The 23,384-nt window shown below is 37.9% G+C and overlaps 2 protein-coding genes across 2 annotated transcripts in view; one reads left to right on the top strand and one right to left on the bottom strand.

Moving 5' to 3' along the window:
• The window catches only part of LOC125242533, a 482,853-nt gene that overhangs the window by 29,714 nt on the left and 429,755 nt on the right, over nucleotides 1-23,384 (top strand). The gene's annotated exons all lie outside the window — the stretch shown is intronic.
• Nucleotides 12,544-13,684, bottom strand: LOC125242536 (ribonuclease P protein subunit p30-like). The gene has a single exon (XM_048151290.1). It carries the CDS (start codon nucleotides 13,494-13,496, stop codon nucleotides 12,699-12,701), a length of 798 nt encoding a protein of 265 aa, XP_048007247.1. The 5' UTR covers nucleotides 13,497-13,684; the 3' UTR covers nucleotides 12,544-12,698.

The raw sequence follows: 23,384 nt of genomic DNA on the forward strand, positions 1-23,384 counted from the left end.
AGGTCCTACATGTATGTAGTACCATCTGCAACACTGTTATAATTTGCAATTCCTATTACAACGGCATCAATTCTATTGTTCCCGTTTGTACTTATTCAGTGTGATTATTTGATTAAATTCAAATCATATAAATTGGCACAGAGATGCATTTGTTTTCTTTAGTTCAATTTTCAAACAAAATTAATAAAAAAACGAATCCCTGTGAACTATAAGTTAAAATTTAAATAAAATTAATTGGAAAATATTCATTATTTAGTTTATATAGGGTTACTAAAGGGCCTTCAGGGTTACTAAAAAAATGAATAGGTAGGAATAAAATAAGTTTTTTAATATCACATATAAACTTACATTTCGAAATTACTTATAAATAAAATGCATGCGCCTCTCCTTCTTGTGCGCGAAAACTTCTATAACTTTGCGGTGAAAATCTTGTATTTGATTAATCAGTCGTTTTTCTATGGATATCATGCACAAAGCATTTAATCTATCTTGGGTCATAGTGTTGCGCGTAAATGTTTTAACTCTGTTTATTGTAGAGAAACAGCGTTCACTCTCTACGGAGGTCATTGGTATAGTACATATTATTTTCAGTAATTTAATACTTTCGGCAAAAACCAAGTCTAAGTTACATTCAATAAAGTGTTGCAGTAAAGCTACCGCACCGTCCGCGTTGTAAAAATCTTCTCGGCTATAAATTACCAACAATTCATTTTTGAGTTTAGTGTTTTCCAAAAATCAAATGTTGACACCACTTTCTTAAATTCATTTTCCGGAAAGTTTTTATTGTAATCCTCAAATTTATCTGTGAAGAATAGCTTAGACGCCAATAAATGGTCTGTGTACATGAACCTGTCCTTAATTTGTGCTGTTATTACGTCACAGATCTCCTTTCGCGTTATCGAATGGTCGAGATTATTTCGTCGGCGTTTTTTCTTAGGCGATGGTGGCGGGACCGCATTTCTCAACTCTTCTACAGTTTTCTCAAATTTGCTGACTTTATCATCAATTTTAATCGAGTCAATGGATCGACTTTGAAGAAATTTAAACAATGTTTCGCAGTGAGGCATCAGTGTTGCGAAAAAGTCAAGCCAGTCCAAAAAATCTTCATTGTTTAAATACGAGAGGAGCGATTGAGCTTGGTTAAATGTATTAGAGTCGCAGTTTGGAGACTCCATAATGGCTTCCATACACTCTTTCAAGGGCTCCACGTTATCGTGCACAACTATGACTGTTCGTGAATTATGATTCCATCTAGTCAATGGCGCAGCTGGTATTTTACGGTTGACGATTTCCTTTAAAAATTCAGATCGTTTCGGCGAATGCGTGAAAAACGAGGGAAACGCGTGAAGGTTGCAAAAAAACTCCTTATGGTATAGTTAATCGAAGCACCTCTTTCTAATATCAGATTGAGTTGGTGCGCATAGCAATGCACATAATAAGCGTATGGGTACTTGTCTCTTACAAATTTTTGAACTCCATTTAAATTTCCACTCATAACTGAAGCTCCGTCGTAAGATTGCCCAATTAATTTTTTATCGATTTTTAACGATTCCAGTTCTTGTATTATTTCGGCTGCTATTAAATCCGCCGTGTGCACTTTAGGTTGCAGATACTTAATAAATCTCTCATATATTTTGCCATCATGTACATACCTCACTATGAACACTAACTGTTGAACTGTGGAACAGTCAGTGGTTTCATCTGCCTGTATCGCAATGAACTCAGATTTTCTAATTTGATCTTGTATTTCGCTTATACAGACCTCGTAAATAGCATCCAGAATATCGTTTTGAATTGACTTGGACGTGCCTTTGAAAACGGAGCTGCTGGTCAAATGTTGTTTCACAGCCATATCAATCTCAGCTACAAAATCCACCAAACCTCTATATATTCCTGGATTTAGGGATTGTGTTGACTCGTCATGCCCTTGCAAAGCAACTTGAAAAGCACCACAGAATACCACACAATCAATTAATCGTCGCAAAATATGCCGATTTTCATCTACCCGGTCATTGAATTCTTGTATGGATTTCCGATTCGCTGAATCTAAAGCCTTGCGTATATCCTGCCGACCGATAGACGCCAACTGCAGTTCATTTAGTAAATGAATTCGGGATTGTGAATGTTTTTTTATTTTTATCGAAAGATGTGATAAGTCACTGACACCGGTTTCGGTCCATGCAGATTCACCACCTTCGCCGTCCGCGCCAGTTCCAAATAAAAGACATGGAAAACAATACAGTTTGTCACTTTTGTCACATCCACATAACCACGGTGTTTTTTCATACTGCTCCGTTTTAAAAACACGTGTGAAAGTTTTGGTTTTTGAAGAACATATTTGCGTAAGTTTAAGGTCGGGCCGCGGTGGTCCGTTAGCTTTTAATTCTAATCGGGCTGCAAAAGTTTTTTCACACTCTTTTATTAATGTCACGTTGTATCCATCCATTCTCACGCACTTGCAATTAAAACAATTTGATTATGCGGTTTCAAAATAAGTCAGTAATTAAACGTGTTTATCTAGTGTTTACCAACAAGTTGTAACAAAATAGCACACGAAATACGCAGGTCGCCGTCGGATGACCGAGGGGAACCGCCACCGCGGCGCACTTCGCGCCTGCGCGGTGAACCCGAGACGGTAATCAAGGACAAACGCACAGAACTATATCGAGATAGAAGTTAAAAGCTTGCCGCTTGACAGGGAGACCGATGGTGTAATAAAATTTCCCATTGATTGGTGTTTTTATTATAATTGGATTATCCTAGTTAATTATTAATGATGTAGTTTAGAATATTTATAATATATGTAAGTTAGTTTAAGATTTTTGCATGAATGTATTTGTAGTTTAATTTTTGTAGTATATTTTTTAATTTGTTGAATAAATAGATAGATAAGTAGATTGATACTTGACGTCACGAATGTGAGTTGACTTGACAGTTTGATTTGAATTCATTACTTATTTTTACATTGCTCGTACTCTAAGAACAAATCAAATTATTTTCATTACACACATTATTATAACATTTATTTCATGTTTATATATCGCTCGTTTTGAACGCACGCCAAATCGAGCTCGTCAAATTAAAGCCAATTTGACATTCAATCGTCGAGCAGACTCGTTCGCGGTACTACATAGGATACTTTTTCTTTCTATCTTGATATAGCTCTGTGGTCAAACGTCCCCAAGCGCGACGCTCCAGATATTTCATAGATAATCTTCTGTCTCACGCGCGGAGCTGTGGCAACTTAACTTCTCTTTCGCTCTTACTGAATTTCGTATTATAGAGAATGTACCTACTGAATATTTTTCCATAGGAGCGCAATTCAAAGCGCTCCGTTGAGTGCCGTGCGTATGAAGTTGTAGAAAGGGAGTTGGCGGATTAATAAATACTGTTTGTTTAATTGCACTTTTTGCGATAGTTTTTATACATCAATTTGAGGTACCATAATTGATGTATTACTATAGTTTAATCTTGGTTTAATTGTGATTATTTCTGGGAGTGCAGCCTCGGAGGGCACCGCACAAGCGCTCTTTAGGGCAACCCGCTACTCTATACCCACAAGAACAAGTTTTTTTCTTGACGCAATGTTCCTCTATTTGCTCCATCTAACCATATACAATATAAATAAATGAAAATGAAAATGAAATGAAATGAAAAATTTATTTTTCAAGTAGGCATATTACAATGCGCATATGAACGTCAAATAAAGCTACGCCGGCTCTAACCCTACGCCTCAGCCTCGAGAAGATTTCAGTCCCCCCTCAGTTGGGAGGGGGGTATCCACTATGGGACCGGCAAGAAACTCGGCGGGCAACTTAATTCTTTTCAAAACATTACAACATACATATGATACATATTTGACGTTCCTAATTCATTTCATAATCCCTATTATCATTAATGAAATGTTCCTATTCGTACAATTACCCATTCATGTGTGGCAGAAAGGCCATTCGCCATTCAATAAGAAATAATGATTCTTGGTATTCCGTGACATAATACGTGAAGTTGAATGTTTTGAAAATATTTCTCTTGTATCTTCAACGTGTATGTAAGCTGGTGGAACGCTTTGATTGAGTTTACATTTACGAGTAATACGGGGGAGATGTTGTACCACATGCTTTTAATTCGATTTCGACACTATGAGAGTATTTTTACAGACTATTATGAACTAGTTTTTTTCCCGTGGCTTTGCTCGCGTTAGAAGGAGACAAAAATAAGCCTATGTCACTCTCCATCCCTTCAACTATCTCCACTTAAAAAATCACGTCAATTCGTCGCTCCGTTTTGCCGTGAAAGACGGACAAACAAACAGACACACACACTTTCCCATTTATAATATTAGTATGGATTAAATAGTTATGATCCAGCTTTCGTAAAAAGCGCAGGTGCAGGCCTACTTTGGTTGCATTGCAAATATTCTTATATGACAAATGTGAGAACAAAAATAGTTTGTATTGTATAGAGCATTTTTATAATTCTTCTCCTAAGTCAGACATGAAAATAGAGATGAAGCGTAGGGTGCACCAATTTTTTAGAATGTACCTAATATTCCAGTTCAGTGATGTAGAATATGTTGATAAAGAATAGAAGATCATCACATTTCTACTATAATAAGATCTTGGAAGTGGTTATGACGGCATTTATACCTCTGGGGGCCGATTTTTGAGTCTCACGCGTTCGAATTCAGAAAATTGTCACTGAAAATAATAAGCAAGTCACCGTTTTTAACCGGTATTTTAGTGACAAAATCCCGTATTCGAGATTCAAAAATCGCCCCCATGCGGGCGTTCATTTCTCACCTTTCCTGTTTCTCAATCTGCAATTTTTAATCAATGTTATAAATTCCCCAGGAAGTGGAGAACAAACGCAAGACGTCGTCGTTCCAACGCAACGTAGTGTATCCATTGGCGATGTTGCTTCTGCTGGCGCTGACGGCCATCACTGTGCTCATGGTCATACAGAACACTCTAGAACTGCTCATCGGGATCAAGGCGCTGCCGCTGAGTACACGGGTAAGTTACGTTATATACTCTGGAGTACGCAGGTGCTTTTCAAAGTGTGGATCTGGCAATGCGGCCCGTCAAAAGGAAGCCGAGGCTTAGTACAGTACTGTAGACCGGCGTATTTTGGGCATCCCTTGGGTCTTGCTATGTTTGTGCGCACAGTTTCACATAGAGTAGATTTTGTCAGTGCAATAGTTTGCGCCTAGGAATTTTAATAAAAAAGAAGCTTAAAAGCCGAAGGTGTAGCTGATTGGAGATTGAAATTCACGTCTAACGTAGGTACTCCTACTAGTAATAAGTTTTTTGCAAAAATTCCATTTTTGGCACAAGCTTTTATCGGCGACTGTACCTTTCTTTCAACAGTCATCTACTGCTTTCCGAGACGTTTCTAAAAAACCCCTACTCGATGGGGTACGACGTTTCATGACAGAGTTCCTATGACCACCTTTCTGCTCCATCATCAGATCAGCTCCATGATACCATAATATTGCACTGTCACGTGATTTTTATATGCGTGCAAAATGTAAGCTCAATCGGAAACCGGGAAGTGGGTCAAATTTAGCTTCTACGTTTTGACGCACACTAACAAGGCAAGTAGAATAAAATCTTGTAAAAATACAGGCAAATATTACCAGCTTCAAATGAGCACGACTTAATATCAAATACATTGTCTTGTCTTACCTTCAAGGCTGTTTGATGATAAAAGTTATTTATACCAAAGTAAATTAAAGTTATCCTAAAGGTCATCTTAATGAATACGTCTAGACCAAAATAGAAGAATTGTCGAAGCCAAGCCAGCGCATCCAATCTAGATAGCCTATCTAATCCACCAGAGCTATTTAGGGTATTTGGGTTAATGGCCTTAATGGCTATAGATAAGCATACTTCTTTCACAAGCGTAGGTTTTTTCATTCAATGGATTCCATGAGAAGTTTATAATTAAATTATACCTTCCTACCTTTTTATAAAATGAAAAAGTCTATCTCAACTTGATGTTTACTCAAGATTTATTGTTCTTAATTGCCTTAATTCGCTCAAATACAATTTTCTTTCCTGTACTTATTGGATGAGCATAATCAGCAGTTTCGCAAAATAGCGCTCAAGACAATAATCTAAAATCAAAGACATTGCGACATGGCTATTGAGAAGACAAATCATAATGTATACACCTAATTTCATACCTCCCCCAATAACATATCACTCTTTTCTTTTTCAGTTGGAACAATTCACACTGGGCATAGCCTCGCTATCCAAGCTGGGCTGGGCGGGAGCGACGCTCGAGACGTTCCTGATCCTTTACCTCTACGTGTCGTCCGTGACGGGGCTGAGCCTCGGCGTCCGAGCGTTGGGCGTGACGCCGCGCGCGCAACGCACGCCGCTGCCGCGGATCATCGCGCTGTGCGGCGTGTCGCTGGCTATATCCACCGCCATGCCGCTGCTGGCCAAGATACTAGGTGAGACAGAGACAGCCTACACCCGCTCGTGTCTGACGCCGCTGCCGCGGATCATCGCGCTGTGCGGCGTGTCGCTGGCTATATCCACCGCCATGCCGCTGCTGGCCAAGATACTAGGTGAGACAGAGACAGCCTACACCCGCTCGTGTCTGACGCCGCTGCCGCGGATCATCGCGCTGTGCGGCGTGTCGCTGGCTATATCCACCGCCATGCCGCTGCTGGCCAAGATACTAGGTGAGACAGAGACAGCCTACACCCGCTCGTGTCTGACGCCGCTGCCGCGGATCATCGCGCTGTGCGGCGTGTCGCTGGCTATATCCACCGCCATGCCGCTGCTGGCCAAGATACTAGGTGAGACAGAGACAGCCTACACCCGCTCGTGTCTGACGCCGCTGCCGCGGATCATCGCGCTGTGCGGCGTGTCGCTGGCTATATCCACCGCCATGCCGCTGCTGGCCAAGATACTAGGTGAGACAGAGACAGCCTACACCCGCTCGTGTCTGACGCCGCTGCCGCGCATCATCGCGCTGTGCGGCGTGTCGCTGGCTATATCCACCGCCATGCCGCTGCTGGCCAAGATACTAGGTGAGACAGAGACAGCCTACACCCGCTCGTGTCTGACGCCGCTGCCGCGGATCATCGCGCTGTGCGGCGTGTCGCTGGCTATATCCACCGCCATGCCGCTGCTGGCCAAGATACTAGGTGAGACAGAGACAGCCTACACCCGCTCGTGTCTGACGCCGCTGCCGCGGATCATCGCGCTGTGCGGCGTGTCGCTGGCTATATCCACCGCCATGCCGCTGCTGGCCAAGATACTAGGTGAGACAGAGACAGCCTACACCCGCTCGTGTCTGACGCCGCTGCCGCGGATCATCGCGCTGTGCGGCGTGTCGCTGGCTATATCCACCGCCATGCCGCTGCTGGCCAAGATACTAGGTGAGACAGAGACAGCCTACACCCGCTCGTGTCTGACGCCGCTGCCGCGGATCATCGCGCTGTGCGGCGTGTCGCTGGCTATATCCACCGCCATGCCGCTGCTGGCCAAGATACTAGGTGAGACAGAGACAGCCTACACCCGCTCGTGTCTGACGCCGCTGCCGCGGATCATCGCGCTGTGCGGCGTGTCGCTGGCTATATCCACCGCCATGCCGCTGCTGGCCAAGATACTAGGTGAGACAGAGACAGCCTACACCCGCTCGTGTCTGTGACGCCGCGACTCATTTGTTCCATTCGTGCAAACTCTCGTGAATGGGCCTGTATGTATGATGAAAAACGTCACGTGCGTAAAATGAGATTTAAAGCTCGGCCACACATGCGCGTTTTGAGAGCGTAGGTGGAGCGTAGGCGGAGCGTGAGCGGAGCGCAATGACAGCGGTGCGCCGGACCAAGCCGGACGGACGCTGGCGTTGCGCCCAGCGGACGCCGGCGGGAACTAACGAGCACGGATTGCGAGCGCATTGCGTTACGCTATCAAAACGCTATATGTGTGACGGATGCTTTAACCTTTCATACAAACGCCTCTGTGTGATCTCTGTGTCCCATGTTCTGTGCTACTTCCCGCCAATTATTTACCTTCCGATTGAGAGAGATAGACGTTAGACCTCTCTCGGGCGGATCTAGGCTGCTAAGCGGCCTGCCAGCGGCATTTAAATATTAGATATCACCTTATTAAACAAGTACACTTATTTCTATTGCAGGTATAACAAACTTCGACCTCCTCGGCGAGTTTGGCCGCATCGAGTGGCTCGGTAACTTCAAGCTCGTGATGCTGTACAACGCTATCTTCGCCGCCATCGCCACGCTCTGCCTCGTCTCCAAGTTCACGGCGTCCGTGCGGCGAGAGCTCTACAACAGGTTGGTGGAAAACGTCAACACTGTCGCGCATTGCGTGTCTTTTCTCAACAACTAGGTGGCGCTGTACAGTTAAAGGGTCATGCCACAGTATAAGACCAGTGGCCCATTTCTCAAAACTGAAGGTTGGAAAGAGACTTCCGCTTGTAACTTTCAGTTTTGAGAAATGGGCCCCAGATAAACCTTATCGCTTCGCTTACAAACAGTGCGAAAAGGACGGCCTGACTTGATAGGCTTTATCGCGCAAGCGTACTTGGCAGCCAGTCTTGTAACAAACGTACGGCTCGCGGTATGTATGTGTGTGCGCCATGTATACAGTACGCAATATATGTAAACGGATGAGAAAGATTCATTCTCGTTCATTCTCATCTGCGGCGCGCACACATACATACCGCGCGGCGTACGTTTGTTAGGAGAGTTACTACTGGTCTTATACTCTGCCTTATCTGCAATACGGACGAATTATTGTACAGATGCAGTGCGACATGTTTATCCTTCGAATTTCGCAGAAACTTTTCGTTTGTTTCGTATCATGTCATGATATTTCGACCTCAGTACAAGAACGTTGAGCACGACAAAACAAATGTTTCCGAGAAATTACGATGGAAAACTATTATGCACTATCTGTAAGAATTAGAGATGGAAAGGCCTTGATGTTTTTTGTAAACTAAATGTGGAAATTTCAGAATTCGTCTTTATTGCTGATAAAACAGACCCTTTCCGAAATTAATTAGAATGCGATAATTCTCTTAAAATATCATTGTAATGTTCAAATGCGGTAGTGTATTGAATTGAGGGTCAGATGGCTTGAATCATCAAAACTAAAGTTACTAAGATCACATTAGTGGTTCAAGCCTTGAAAGGGAAAGAAAGCCAAAAGCTGAGGCATGTAATATAAAGGACTGTTGTTGGCTCCAACTCGTGATATTACTTAGTGTGATGGTAGGCAGAGAAACGTATCAATAAAGTAAGAACAATGAATCGAACTGAGTAGCTTGTATGAGATTGAATGGCCTAACGTGTGTCTGGTATGTGTACCGACTGGAAAATAAACAGTTGGTGTTGAGAATGTTACGAATATAGGTATCTTAATCTTACCCCACCTGACCTTGTTATTTTACGATTTAGGCAGCTTCGATATAAAGAGAGGAGTGGATAATAAAGACTATTAATATCAATACACAATTCCAGAAATGAACGCTGTAAAATAAGGCAGTATTAGAGAGCCTAGAGAGGTCCTTGCGCCATAATAAAATACGACTGAGACGTCTTTATTATTTGCTTGTCTTTGCATAGTAATTGTTCAAATTGTTAAACAAAAACGAATGCATTTGATATGTGCGAAATATATTGTCAGTATAATTAATTAGTGAAACCAATTGGTTGCTACATAGTATTTAATGTAGATGCTATAATGTATAGACCCAAGCATTTAATCTATAATTTTGATTCCTATTCCACGATTACTAATTTTATTTTATTAACATGTATTTTATTAAATTTTAAGTTTTTGAGGAAAGACACATTAGGTAATAAATTGTTTTTTATGACCAATGAGACTGAATTTTGTTAAATAGGTGTGATTAATTTGTGGAGATTATTTATTTTGTTATTAGTGTGGTTAAATGTATTCAACATTGTGCAGATATTGTTTGATGTAATGAAATTTAGTTTTAATTGTGTATGAACATGAGTTACTAATTTCTGCCATGACATTATCTTTTGTGGTATTTTAAATATGAATGAATTTAATTATGTAGTATATTTGACACAAATGAATGCCACAAATTAGAGTATTATTTAAGTGCTTGCATTAAGCGACATCTGGCAAATATTTAAACGGAAAAAGACATTACAAGACTGTTTTTCAGTTTGCTCAATCAAAAAGGCATTAAGTTTGGAGGCTAATTTATTTTCTAGTCAAGTTGAATCTCCTTACAAAGGGTTTCTAGTAACCATACTTGACGTGATTTTGTGAATTAACAAAGCTTCTCATTGCTATCATTACTAACCCATGTATTCACTTTAACATAAGACATTGTAGCTGAAAATTAAGGCATTGTACTTCCTAGATTGCCTGATATAATGTAATTTTAACATCAGCAATAATATGATAATAATACTAATTGTTAAATATCTACGAGTATATCACAATGAAATGTTATAATCAACTATAATATAGAGCAGTTGTAATAATATCTATTCTGTTAGAAGTTGCAATGTAGTCAGCAAATAAAGCCAGTGGTGCTACCAACTAAGTATTTCTTGAAACTAAATTATAATCCTTCATAAAACAGATTATATATTCTTAAGAGGGCTTTCGTGTGAAAAACAGTGAAATCGCAACTGAGCGCTTGATCATACATACCATGTGTGGTATCAAATTAAAGGGCTTTGCGAGTTGTTTACAAATATACATCACATTATAGGACTTTTTCTACTTGGTCTAACAAAATATGAGAAAATGTCCAAAAGTGGTAATAATTGTACCGGTGAAGGCTCGTTTTCAAAAAATTGCCAAAAATAAGTAATAGCAATTTATAATCACTAAGGCATAACAGAAATTTAAGTAAACGTTGCAGATTAATTAACTACAAAAATTATTTCGATGTGATGTAGATTTTCAAAGAAATTGTCACTTAATTTTAGGTAATTTCTGAAAAAAATTGAATTCGTCTTAGCCTCGTTTACTTTTTTTTAAAACTTTATACTAAAAATGTAGTCTTAGAAGATTGTAGTACAGGATATACGAATTATAAATTTACCTGTTATAGTAATCAAAATTTACCAAATTTTACAAATAAGATCGACTAATTCAGCTCTATACGTGAGTTTTTCTAAACGTGCATTAGAGAAAAATTCATAATTAATTTAGTGACTTGGTTTTCAAAAATCCAGTCTTATAAAAATCAAGATAATAAGATGCTCTAAGCTCTAACTGAAATTTGAATCAAATAAATCTATTGGATAACGGAAAGTGTAGTATTTCACCGACTAAAACTATCAATTTTACATTATTTTGACGTTTTTTTTGAAAGCAGCCTTAAATATATCAGTCAGTAGGATGTTGCTTATGTAAGTTTTGTGTGTGAAAATTGTGTTGTGAATATTATTTTTAAAATTTCGTGTGCATATTTTATACATTTTGTATTACCTGTACCAAACGTTGAGATTGCATTTGAAAATAATACATTAATGAAAAGTATGAAATGTTTTATTTAACCCAACCAACTCGATAAGTACTCTGTCTAGGACAAACACTCATTCATTGCTTCACCCATACAACAAAACATCATCACAAACATCACACTGATAACACAACTTAAGAGTCATTCGCTTCGAAGTACACAGGGAGTTGAAAAAGCAAGACTTGGAAAAACTACTATCATTTAAAAAATTATACTCCTAGTTACTATGTCAACATTTAAATATGCCCAATACAGTGCCCCATTCTGCTAGGTCTACGAATAATCAGGCTCATAAATGGGTCCTAATTTAAAGGTTGATTTACGTTTTTCCAAGCCTTGGCAGTCAAGCAACTTAAAATTATGTAGTTCTCCTATGTAAAACCAGATCAAATGTCAACAACAGATGCTGTGGCCAATGATGATAACATAATATCTAGGCGCTAGCCTTAGCACTAGTAGTTTATAGACTGCATCCCAAAACCACTCTAGCATAATTCAAGTACGCAGTTACGCACAGCAATGCAACTCGTGCTTGGGTGTGCTTGTGCAGGTGTTAACAAGTCAGCTATTTTAGTTTGGCCCAGAATCCAGGCCTCGCATTGAAATCGTCGACAGAGAACATCATACTGTGTTTGTCTCTTGCTAGTACCTACTGGAATCCAAAATAGAGGGATGAGTTATTGAGTATGATTTTGATTCTCCTTACTGATGTTACATGAGCATACTGATGTTGATATGTGCTTAATGAGCAGCTAGTATGAAACTTACAGTTATACAAATTATATCTATAAGATATTACACTGATTCTGAGAAATATCACATGTACAGCTAGAGTCTCTATTTGATATTCAGTCTCATAGGTTCCCAAATGGCAATTTTCAAACATAGATTTTTTTATTATCCAGATTCAAATGGGTAGCAGAGCTATTTACAATTCCTGAAGATGACCCATCAATAGAGTTGACTGCAGTGAATCCACGAGCATCAGCAGATTTGACCATAACTGAGAAGATTGAACCAGAAAAGTCAGAATAATTGACCAGACAACATACTTAGATCAAGAGAAGTTTCAAATAATAATATTATGTATGTGTACAAATGTTTCCTAACTGTGATGCTATTTGTATTTGTAGACAAATAAGATTATAATTATATAATTTTTGATAAGATTTTAAAAGGCTATAAATTTATAAAATACGAGTTCAGGAGGCAGGTGTTTTATTCTCATCATTTTCAGTTAGAGTTCTAACAGTCATATACAGTTTCCCACACTTTCTTCCTTCAGCCTTTACAATCAGCTTTCTAGTGTTGGTTCTGATAACTTCTAGACTCTGGCTACTGTTCAGTCCTAAGATAAATCCCAAGTTGATGACGTCGTGCACGTCGCGAACTTGTGAAGAGTCCTCCGCTCCACTGGTCACAATTATGTTTTTAGACTTGCCAACTGCATGGTACATGTGCGCTGTACTTATAATATTTTTCCTCGCCGTTGTATCTCTGATAGCTGGTGAGTACATGAGTTCGAAGAAAATTCCTCGATCTACAGCTTGTCGGTAAAGTTTACGGCTAACTTTGAAAGGTATTCTTGTCTCAGGGTTGAAACTGATTATATCAATGTCTAAAGTGCCACAGGCATATTGAAAAGCTTGCAATGTTTTCGGCACTACAGCAACAAAATCATACTTTTTGATATTTTCAGAACGATTAATTTTATGGGCAATGCTAGACTCGGAGAACTCTATTGTTACACGTTGAAGAATATGAAGTTTCAAGTTTTCTTTTACATCTTCAGGAATTTCTACCGGAGCAGGTATGTAGTCTTGAAATTCCCTAGCTTCACCTTTTTTCTTTTTCTTCTTTGGTTCTTCACTGGGTTCTTCAACATGCGTGTTTATAGCAACTGTGTTGTAACCAAGTCTCTCTAAGAAATATAACTTATTGACGTCGTATTTTTTACCGAGGGATAGGTCACAGAAGCCCCAGTTTCTTGTCGATGCCATATTCTCCCAAGATGAAATTAAGCACTTATTTCGAAATATTGTGAATTTTAAACAATATTTTTTAACAAAAAAACAACAAACTATACTATTGTATCCCACACTTCTTTAGGTTATAAAGCTACGTTTCAATTCAAGCATATTTGTAATTACTGTTTACGATTAATTGATGGCTTTTAATAAAACTTTAAAACTTGCATACATGTATTCTCTATTTATTACCATGTTGATCAAAATGTATACGTAATATTGCAAAAATGAATAAATTAATTACAAAATATTCTTTTCCGTATCTTCTCTTCAACATTTTTTGCTTGAAATGGAGTGTTACTATTAATGTCAAACAAATGTCATCGTATCAGCTGAGACATTCGTTCAGAAATCGTATGGAATTTCTTGATATTTTAATAATCGATTGTATGCGATGCAAAATATCGGATATAATTATGTTCTCACAGTCGAAGTTTGAAGGCAGAGATTTGGTCAAATTCTGGATCATACTTTATTCATACTCTCAGTTCGAGTGTGAGGTGTGTAACGAACACAAATTTGTTGTTTACTTTTAAATATTTTTTCGACATTTTACATGACATTCAACCTTTGTTTATGCTTGTGTAGTGCATTCTCCTTCTGTTATTATGTCAAAACGTCATTGTTTTGTCATAGTTTTGTCAATTTTCCACATTTATTTCAGGTTATAGTTTGTTGTAATATTTTGTTAGTACGAACGCGTTATGGTTGTTCGCATAATTATTGCTGGTGAATCCCAATGCGAGAAGTTTGCCCAAATAATTTTGGTGGTGGATCATCTCTCTCAAAATCTACCAAACTTTTGTTATGAACGTATAGAAAAAAATATTTCTGAATGGAAAGTAAGAAGTATATTACGGGCTACTTTTAAGTTACAAACTAGCAAAATTAGAAACATTTGAACTTTTACTACCCACCTAATCTATATATTCCTTTTCAGACATGGCTTTCCAAGGTAAATCATAAATATAAATGGCATCACATGGGATCTCCTTTAGTTTGGAAAGAACTCTTAATGAAGGGAAGTAAGCCATATTATATTGGTGGTCTTCCAGAGTTTTTAGATTATTGCCATTCATATTACAAATTTGACTATTTTATGGCGGATTCTAAATTCAAAGGCTTGACTGAAAACTGTAATCAATATCGGACAAAAATTAAAAAGGACAAACAAGATGTACAGTCGAAAATGTCTGCAGAACATAGGATACCAGAAAGTGTATCAAAAAATGATTATGTTGTATGTATATCAGGAGCTGGATATCAGTTGTCGGAACATCTACTATCACAGCTACTAGAACTCTCGGTTGGCACTAAAACTATAGCCAAAATATTTATCTATGATAGGGAATGCCCTAGCGCACCTATAGATAAGATAGAACATGAATGTAGTTACATTGAAACGAACTACTCTGGAAAAGTAGTAAAATGTGTTGAAAAAATTGGTATTGCTCTAACTTATTGTGACCTTTTGATAGTATTGGATCACGTGCCCTTTGAGTAAGTAAAGTCTGTAAAGTAAGGTTTTTAGTAAAGCCTGAACAGCTGTTCATATATTCCCATAGACTTAAATGTTACGTTGTGTTTTCAGGATGGATTTACCTATTGGGGATTGGTTAGAAGCTAACAAGCACATAATGGAAGAAATAGCTTTAATGCTTAATGCATCGGCACCGCGAGATATACGTATTCTATTGCCTAATCTTGGTCCAGCATGTTACAATGCAACAATCCTAATGAAAGCGGCGAACATTGAAAAACATAACATAGTGGTAGCGACTTCGGATTTAGGCTTGGAGGTAGCTCCAGTAATAGCGGAAATAGCGGAAGTGCCTATGCGAACCATGTTCTGTCCTCCTGTGTGGGGATTTGTGGGAGTTAATCACTTAGTGGATATAAGAACTACAATACATAAATACAATACATTCCAGCCTTACAAGAGATACACAAGGGTCAAAAATTCTACCTTAAATATAGGTTCCATTACTCCAGAAATGAGAACAATGGAATATTTAATGATATTTGATAATACTTTGTGGACGAAGGTCGTGGAAAAGAGAGTAAGTATATGTTTGGTTCTCAAGTTCCCTCTTCCTCAATGGATATAGGTATTTTATAAATAATACATATTACGTGCACTGAAAGTAAGAGGTACTCAAACTTAATACGTACTTACCTAGTTTCACTAGGTACAATTATTCATTTTAATATTCTTTCAGAAACAAGCAAGCTTATCACAACTACCAATTAATAAAATCGTCAGTCTTGTTAATGTGGTCAAACTTTGGCTCTTTGGTGCTGAACCTGATGAGATAATTTGTCTCGGCATAAAATGTAATGGTGGGTATAGCATTAACTTATTATCTTAAATATTTGAATCCCAGCCTAGCGCGTCGTATTGTTTCCTGATTTCTTTCTTTCTTGGTTTTGTGAGAATTTCATACTCCTTATTGTCTCATAATACTAATAAGTATACAAATGGGCTCTACTAAGGAAGTATAAATCTGGACGAACAACTTAATATACTTACTAACACGATTTAATTGATATATGTAATTATGAATTTTTAATTTATACCGTTTTTAAGCATTTAATAATTATTAGTGACAAACAATTTATACCTACTTGATTTTATATCAACCTTAATATTGTTTTTTCAGGATCGTTTAATTTACATTTCGACGGTGCCTTCTCACAACCAGCGCATTATATTAATGGAAAGTGGATACCAGCGGATAATTATTTAATGCCAAGAGATCCTGAAATGAAACTACCACATTTAGAGGAAATGGCACGATTATGCATGAATATGCAAAAGGGAAATTTACCAAAAGTTGCATCTTATACACCATGTAGTTGTAAACTAAGTAAATCTACGAAAGTAGGAAAGAGTTCTCGTATTTACAAGTAGTCTATTATTTAAAGCAATTCTGTTTGGTTTTCCTTTTTATTTTATACCAACTAATTTCTCATCGTATGTCGTATCCGTTTAATAATCGATGCTATGAAACTTTCGATGACTGATAACAATCGATTTAAAACGATTGTTCTAGTTTCTGAACGTTATCACAAACAAGTCTGGTCACTTCGTTTCGCATCGAAGCACTCGTAGCTTTACAACATTAGTGCAAAACGAAACGTTGCTAGAATATGACGGGTCTCATGTTCTGCGAAGCGATGTTATGACGTGCAGCAACTGTCTTTGTTTCAACAACATTCATATAGTTTTCGAGAAGATTGTTAGTGAAAATGTTGTGATAGATCGTTTTTAGTATGATGTGATACGCCGTGGTATTGCGACATGAATTTTCCCAAAGCATGACCGTGCCAATAGGAGTTATTAGCATAGTTAGGATTTCGTATTGGTTAAGTTGTGTGAATGTTGTGCCAATAATGAGATAGTGGAGTGTTGTGATGTGGTTCGGGGACATGCGGGGGGTGCTGTGGATGGCGTGGGTGGCCGCGGCGGTGGCAGCGGTGGCCGCGACTCCGCTTGAGTCCGAGGTGCCAGTCCCGCGAGGTGAGAGGAAGAACCTTGCCACCTACGCTCGCCTCCGAGCCTGCTCAAGCCTCTCGTTAACGTTGCATGCGCTACTGCACAACTCACACAATACTTTTTCTGTCATTGAAAGTGATTTGGTGGAAGCTATTTAAACTTTTATGTTATTGAACTTTTGTTTATGTTTTAATAAACTTGTACGCTTGAATGCATGTGCCTTATTTAACAGTAGTCTGCTTTATAACAGCTAAGAAAGCATAATATTATACTAATCAGGCTGTGGCAACAGGCATGTATGTGTTAGAACAATTAACAATATGAACATGGGTCAAGGTCTCAGTGATTCAAGTAACAATAGCTATTAACTTTCATTTAATTAAATTCACTATTGAATAGTCTTTACAAATGAATGAGGTAGGTATATGGTGATTAAAGTATTTAGGACATGACAGAATATTTTCAAACAATCCTATTTTTGTATAGTGAATACCCTTTGAATTTCAGACTCATGCAACAGTTATTGCTGTTTTAAATAACTAGACATACAGTCATGTAAATAAATATGTTTGTAATTTTGTCTTAAGATATATTTAATGTAACACCTTGATCATCATTCTTATTTCAAGTACGCCTTGAATAATTACAGTTTTGTAAAATCCTTATTGTTCAGATAATCCAAACATATTTTTTGTGTTATCATCACTCTCCATGGGGCAGGTTGAAGGTGACATCAAATTCTGAAGATTGCTAAAATCATATAAAAATTTAGATTGTAAGTATTGAAAAATTATTCAAGTATGTCAATTGTCGGTTATACTCGGTTGGTTGGTGCTGGTTAAACCTGTGAATACCAAAATGGAAATATGGCGTTTCTGACCATAAAATAACAGTATTGACAGTCCAGGATTCAATATCTACTTACTGTTAAGCAGTGCACATTTGGGCAACATATCTATTCCTAGAGTTGCCGAGTTGTAATGACAAATTATGTCAATGTTTTATTTCTATGAAAAGGTCTCTATATATTAAAATGAGTACATCCATATACATATTTAAATATTTCAATAAGTCTCAAGAAAGTTGAACATCTGTAAAAAAGGATAACTTCCTGATCCACCTTACCATACATGTTTAGTTCTCAATTTCATTGATATTTGAAAAAACATTTTTATAAATAACAGTCACCAGTGAGCTTATATTTACGTTTAAATATTATTATGTTCTAAAAATATTTTCCAAAAATAATATAAACACAGTTCATTGAACTTAATGTCACTTTATAGTTTTATCTAGATCACATATTAAAAATATAGGTTCAATAACCAAATAGTTTTTGTTATGACGAAATTTGATGATATCCATTAATAGTCATGATTAATTTTAATCACTGTGTTTACTTCAATTTTTCTGTATTACTTTATGCGGAGGTAGTAAGTAAATAAAGATGGGTGTTTTGACTTCACATAAAACTTAATTCCTCGCGATTACGCCGTTTCAGTAAATAATAACGTCTTACTCAATAACAAAAGTCACGTCCAATTTCGCTAGCCTTACAGAAGCTTACAAGAAATTTAATTTTGTCTATCCGTCTTAGCCGCCGCGGCTCACAGGAGGTCGGCAAGCCCACCTGGACCTAACAGACGACGTGAGACATCTCAAATTGGTCTAGCGGGGCGCACGGCCTAATGACGGACGATCGCTTTATTTGGCTAGAGGTCGGCCACAAATCCCCACAAATTGCTCCCAGAGACGATAATCTGGCAGCTATCGGTCCAGCCTTCTCCTACGATTTAGCGCGCACATTAGTTCTCGCTACGCTAAAGAATGTTCTCATTTTCTTCTCTAATCTACATTGGGTAGTATTTTCGGATCTCGGATTTCAATTTGTTACGGTCTCGTTAAGGAAATCGCTTCGCTATTGCGGCGCGGCTCAATATAATTTGTTGGAGAATAAAGGCGCAGATGGTAATTCATTCGGGATACCGATTGATGCCGATTGGATTCGCCCCGTGGCATTCCACTTTGGGTTTAAAACATTCCCCGAATTAGTTATCCTCCATTCAGTGTTTTTTACGCAGAAGCCTTTGAAACCGATAGCAGCTAATGCATACCAAACGACGTTCTTATGTAACTGATTGAACAGCATTATTCAACTCTGAGAGCTAACCTTTGAAAAATGTCGCAAAAATTTCGGTAGCACGGTCACGCTCACGCGTTGGCGGATTTCAAAGTTCATAAACTGTATCCAATGTTTATGAAGTTTGTTTTTTTGGTCGATCTGTGAACAATTTGTTGCGTGACTCAATTTTAGTCCCGGGCTCAGACGTCTGATCAGTATGCGTGACGTGCCAGGCTTTGCAGGGCTTCGTAAGTGATGGCTCCAACAAATTACTACTCATCACGGAATTACCGTGTTTTCTGTAACCGCACTGCTCTTAAAACTATTAACACACTTAAGATGCCAAGCGAAGATCATAGTTTACTGCAGCCTCGTCTCGTCAAAGGTTTTTCTTGACGTTCATTCCTCTTCATCATTAGGTACAATACCTGGTATATAGGTCCCTACAATTTGCGTGGCAGTATTCTTAACGTAGACCGTACGTGTGTCGAATCGTTTTCATATTCTACTACATAGCGTGTCACGGCTTGAAAGGACGTGTTCCGTGGTGAGATTTTACTAATGAATAAGGCAGGTCGTTCGCAGGATGGATGGCGAGGAGTGGAGACATGCGGGCGTAATTAATCTTTGTGTCGGTTACGATCAAAGGGCACGTTGTCACTGGACTGGATGTGATCGATATACTTGACCCTCGGAACGGATTTTATCATTTATTACGAGATTGTGTCGTCTTGTATTGTCCAAGGCTGGGTGCCGCCATTTTAGATGCAACACAAGTATCTCTCGTGTCATTTGAGGCTGGGATCTTCCGTCCTTGTGTTATTTTTCTTTACAGCTTTGCGTCTACATAGATGTTACGCATTTGAGTAAATACAACTACACAATTACACATTTGATAAAAAAACACAGGTGGAATACCACCTTAAGTTACTTTTCTGCCGTCAGCGAGCCTGCTAAAAAAGGGAACCTATAAGGCTCCAAAGCTAAGTAAAAACGTCTTGCATGGGACAAAGTAGCCTTCAACGGTACCGATTATTAATTATTTTCATGGCTCTTATTTAAATGAGGATATATTTCTAGTTTTATAAGATACGTTTTTGCATATCAAACACGGTATCGCAGCTCAGCGGCGGACAGGTTTGCTAGCTAATAAGGCACTGGTTTCTCCTATTTTGGCTCGAAGCACCTGTATAGCACACCGGATGCTCACAGACCAGTATTTACTCCATTTTTGCTTAGGTCGTGCTACCTGGTCCAGACATAAACGGTTACTTAGACTTCAAATAGGAATTTACTTTTTTCTTATATGTTCTACTTTATATGCTCGACAGGAATTTTAATAATTTCATTACAGTAAGCTCTTAGTTAATGAAATGTTTTTTTTTGTGTTTATCTCTGTTATTTTTTGAAGACGCGAAGAACGTTAAGCGCTCCTAAGCTGAGTAACCTTTTATGTTTAAGTGCTTTACCTTATCTGAGTTTACTCCGTGTTTGCTCAAATAGAATTTCAAGAGCCTTCTAAATCTTATCACGAAAATATTGAATACACAGCATATTTCTTTATTGTCATTTTTGCGTAGAAAAATAATAAGTGTTCACAATATGCATTACTAGGGTATGTCTTTATTAGGGTTTGCAAAAACCGGTTAACTTAAAAAACCGGTTAATAACCGAGACTTTTCCTTCAAAACCGGTTAACCGGTTATTAACCGGTTTTGAGGATTTTTAGTAAATGGCCGTACTACGCAATAATTACCATTACCTTTAAGAATTCTGATGTTGATGATATCGTAGCAGGTATTACTTGCACGATGAACATCATTTTTTTTTATCCAGTTTTTGGAAATTTTGTAAAATGAGGAAATTGCAAAAAAAGGCTTGTGTGGTTTGAATGTGACGTCAGTTTTGCGTTTTCTAGGCATGTGGCGAAGGTCTACAGCTCCCAGAGCCCCTAGTAATAAAAACAATTGATGTAAGAAAACCAAGATCTCCATTTTACCTTTCTTTTAAAAAATATAGTTTAAAATATACGGTAGACTCCGGTTACAACGACGCTCAAGGGACAGCTGATATTACGTCGTACGTCGTACTAACCAGATGTCGTACAAAACGAATTTCATTTCTTTTTATTAAAAATAATATCTACATCTCTATTACTAAAACATTTCAATCAATAGGTTTATTTACAGGGTATTATTATCATAGTATTTTAATACCTTATTTTATTGTGACTAGTTTAGTTAGAAAAAGTCATTTTTAGTTTGCGTGCTTGCTCATCATTTGTAAGTAAAGCTAGTTTATACGCAATTGAAAAATACAAATTGGGTTCTATTTAGCTTATAAGATTAGACCCGAGGCGAACAAATTGTTAAATTTTTAAAAGCAATACTCCAAAAAGTTACATGGCCACAATGTAATCTTGCTACTTGTTGTAGGCAAGACAGGGGCCGTGCTCGGGTGGAAGTTGCTTTTTTTCCTCAATTTACTAGTAAAACTAAAAACGTTCTCGCTCGTCGTTGCAACCAGACGGATTCTGTGTAAAATGTGTCGTAAAAAGCGGCTGGTCGTTAAAATCGGAGTCGTAATAAACGGATGTACTTTCATACTATCACATACGAAAACCAAATAAATACCTGTGCTTATGTCGTTGTAAGAGGTTGGACGTTAGGTCTATGCGGAGTCGTCGTAATAAACTAACCGGACTCTACTCTATTGTATTAAAAAGTATAATTTAGTGGACTCGGGACTAATTTTTAAAATAAAATCATTACAGATAATAATGTTGTCAATGAAAAGTAATTAATAAATCTTTATTAATACAAAACATTAAATAATTACGTATTTTTGAACCTTTTTATGGCTAATTTTGCAAATTTTGAGAAATAAATACAGTTTCGGTTATTAACCGGTTAGAGACTATAAAAACCGGTTTTTAACAGAGGCCAAAAAGTCTCGGTTAACCGGTTAACCGGTTTGCACACCCTAGTCTTTATTGCTTTATAAATCTGTACATATTTTACAACGGATTCACAGAATAGAATAAAACTAGTTGTATGTATACTAATTTTATTCTACAATAAGTTGATATAGGTGCCAAAGGTGGTAGTGGTACGGATATTATATCAGAATTTTCAGTGGTCAACATAAATCTTACGCCATTTTGGCCAAATTTTATTATCGCCAAATAAATAGGGTACCAATGTAACTAGGTCCTTGGTTTGGACATTATTTGTGTCGTTGTGACTTTCAGTCATCTTAATATAATAGACTATAACGTTGCATATTCATATTTCACGTTGATCCAACATCGCGGAATGAAACCTGCTGTAGAGCAGAAAACAAATTTTCTAAAAATATCAACATTCTTCGATCTATATTCACATAGACAAGAGGTTAATTTCTCTTTAAAAAGCCTGGCAGCGGGCACAATAGGCTGTCTAAAGGTTTCCTACACAGTGGTTACGTGACGGATGCAAAGCACAGACGGACTGTTGCATAACAAGCCGCGTCCGGCTAACGGGACCCGCACTAGAACGTGCGTTCGCTGCTTTATTATATTGTTATGGAGTGAATACAATGAAATTATCCGACCTAGGGGAAATTGCAAATTAGCTGAAACGGGGGGAATATAACAACGAAGAGTATAAAACACTTTGCTTAGCTAGAAATTCCAAAGAAATACCGGCTACTCACTTCCTCGTAAGATAAGTGCAGTAGTTGTTTTAAGTTAAAAATCGTTTGTCCCTTTCCGACGCATTGGGGTGATAGAAAGGGACAAACGATCAGCTTGTTAACTTTAGTGAACGTTAATGATTATGAATAAGGGGGTAACTCCTTATAGGCTTTATTTTTTTTTTAATTTTTTAAGTTGAAAAGTATTTATTCAAAAGACATCGGTACATGTAAAACTAACTTAAAAATACTAATTAATATACACATACATATTAGGCTTTATTTACACTATTTCCAAAGACACAGTTTAATGATCATTAAATCCTCAAATGTTCCCCGCTCTATACTTAAAAGGATTAGCTTGTAAATTTTCGCGAATAATCTCAGAGATAAATTGGTATGTCATAGCGACAGTCTCCTTTTAATGGTAGGTAATTAGTTACTTCTAGTAAACCTACCTTTGTCAGTATCCTGTCATCCTTGCGCCCCAGTAATCGGTGCTATCTTGCCTTTGAGCTACCGGGCGTAATCCAATCCCCGAGAATTCAAAGGTTTCTAAGGGAACTAGTAA

The sequence above is a fragment of the Leguminivora glycinivorella genome, chromosome 3 (genome assembly GCF_023078275.1).
Source record: "Leguminivora glycinivorella isolate SPB_JAAS2020 chromosome 3, LegGlyc_1.1, whole genome shotgun sequence".
Lineage (NCBI taxonomy): Eukaryota > Metazoa > Arthropoda > Insecta > Lepidoptera > Tortricidae > Leguminivora > Leguminivora glycinivorella.

Coding starts and splice junctions, on each gene's coding strand:
- LOC125242536 (XM_048151290.1), bottom strand. CDS start 13,496: ATGGCATCGACAAGAAACTGGGGCTTCTGTGACCTATCCCTCGGTAAA.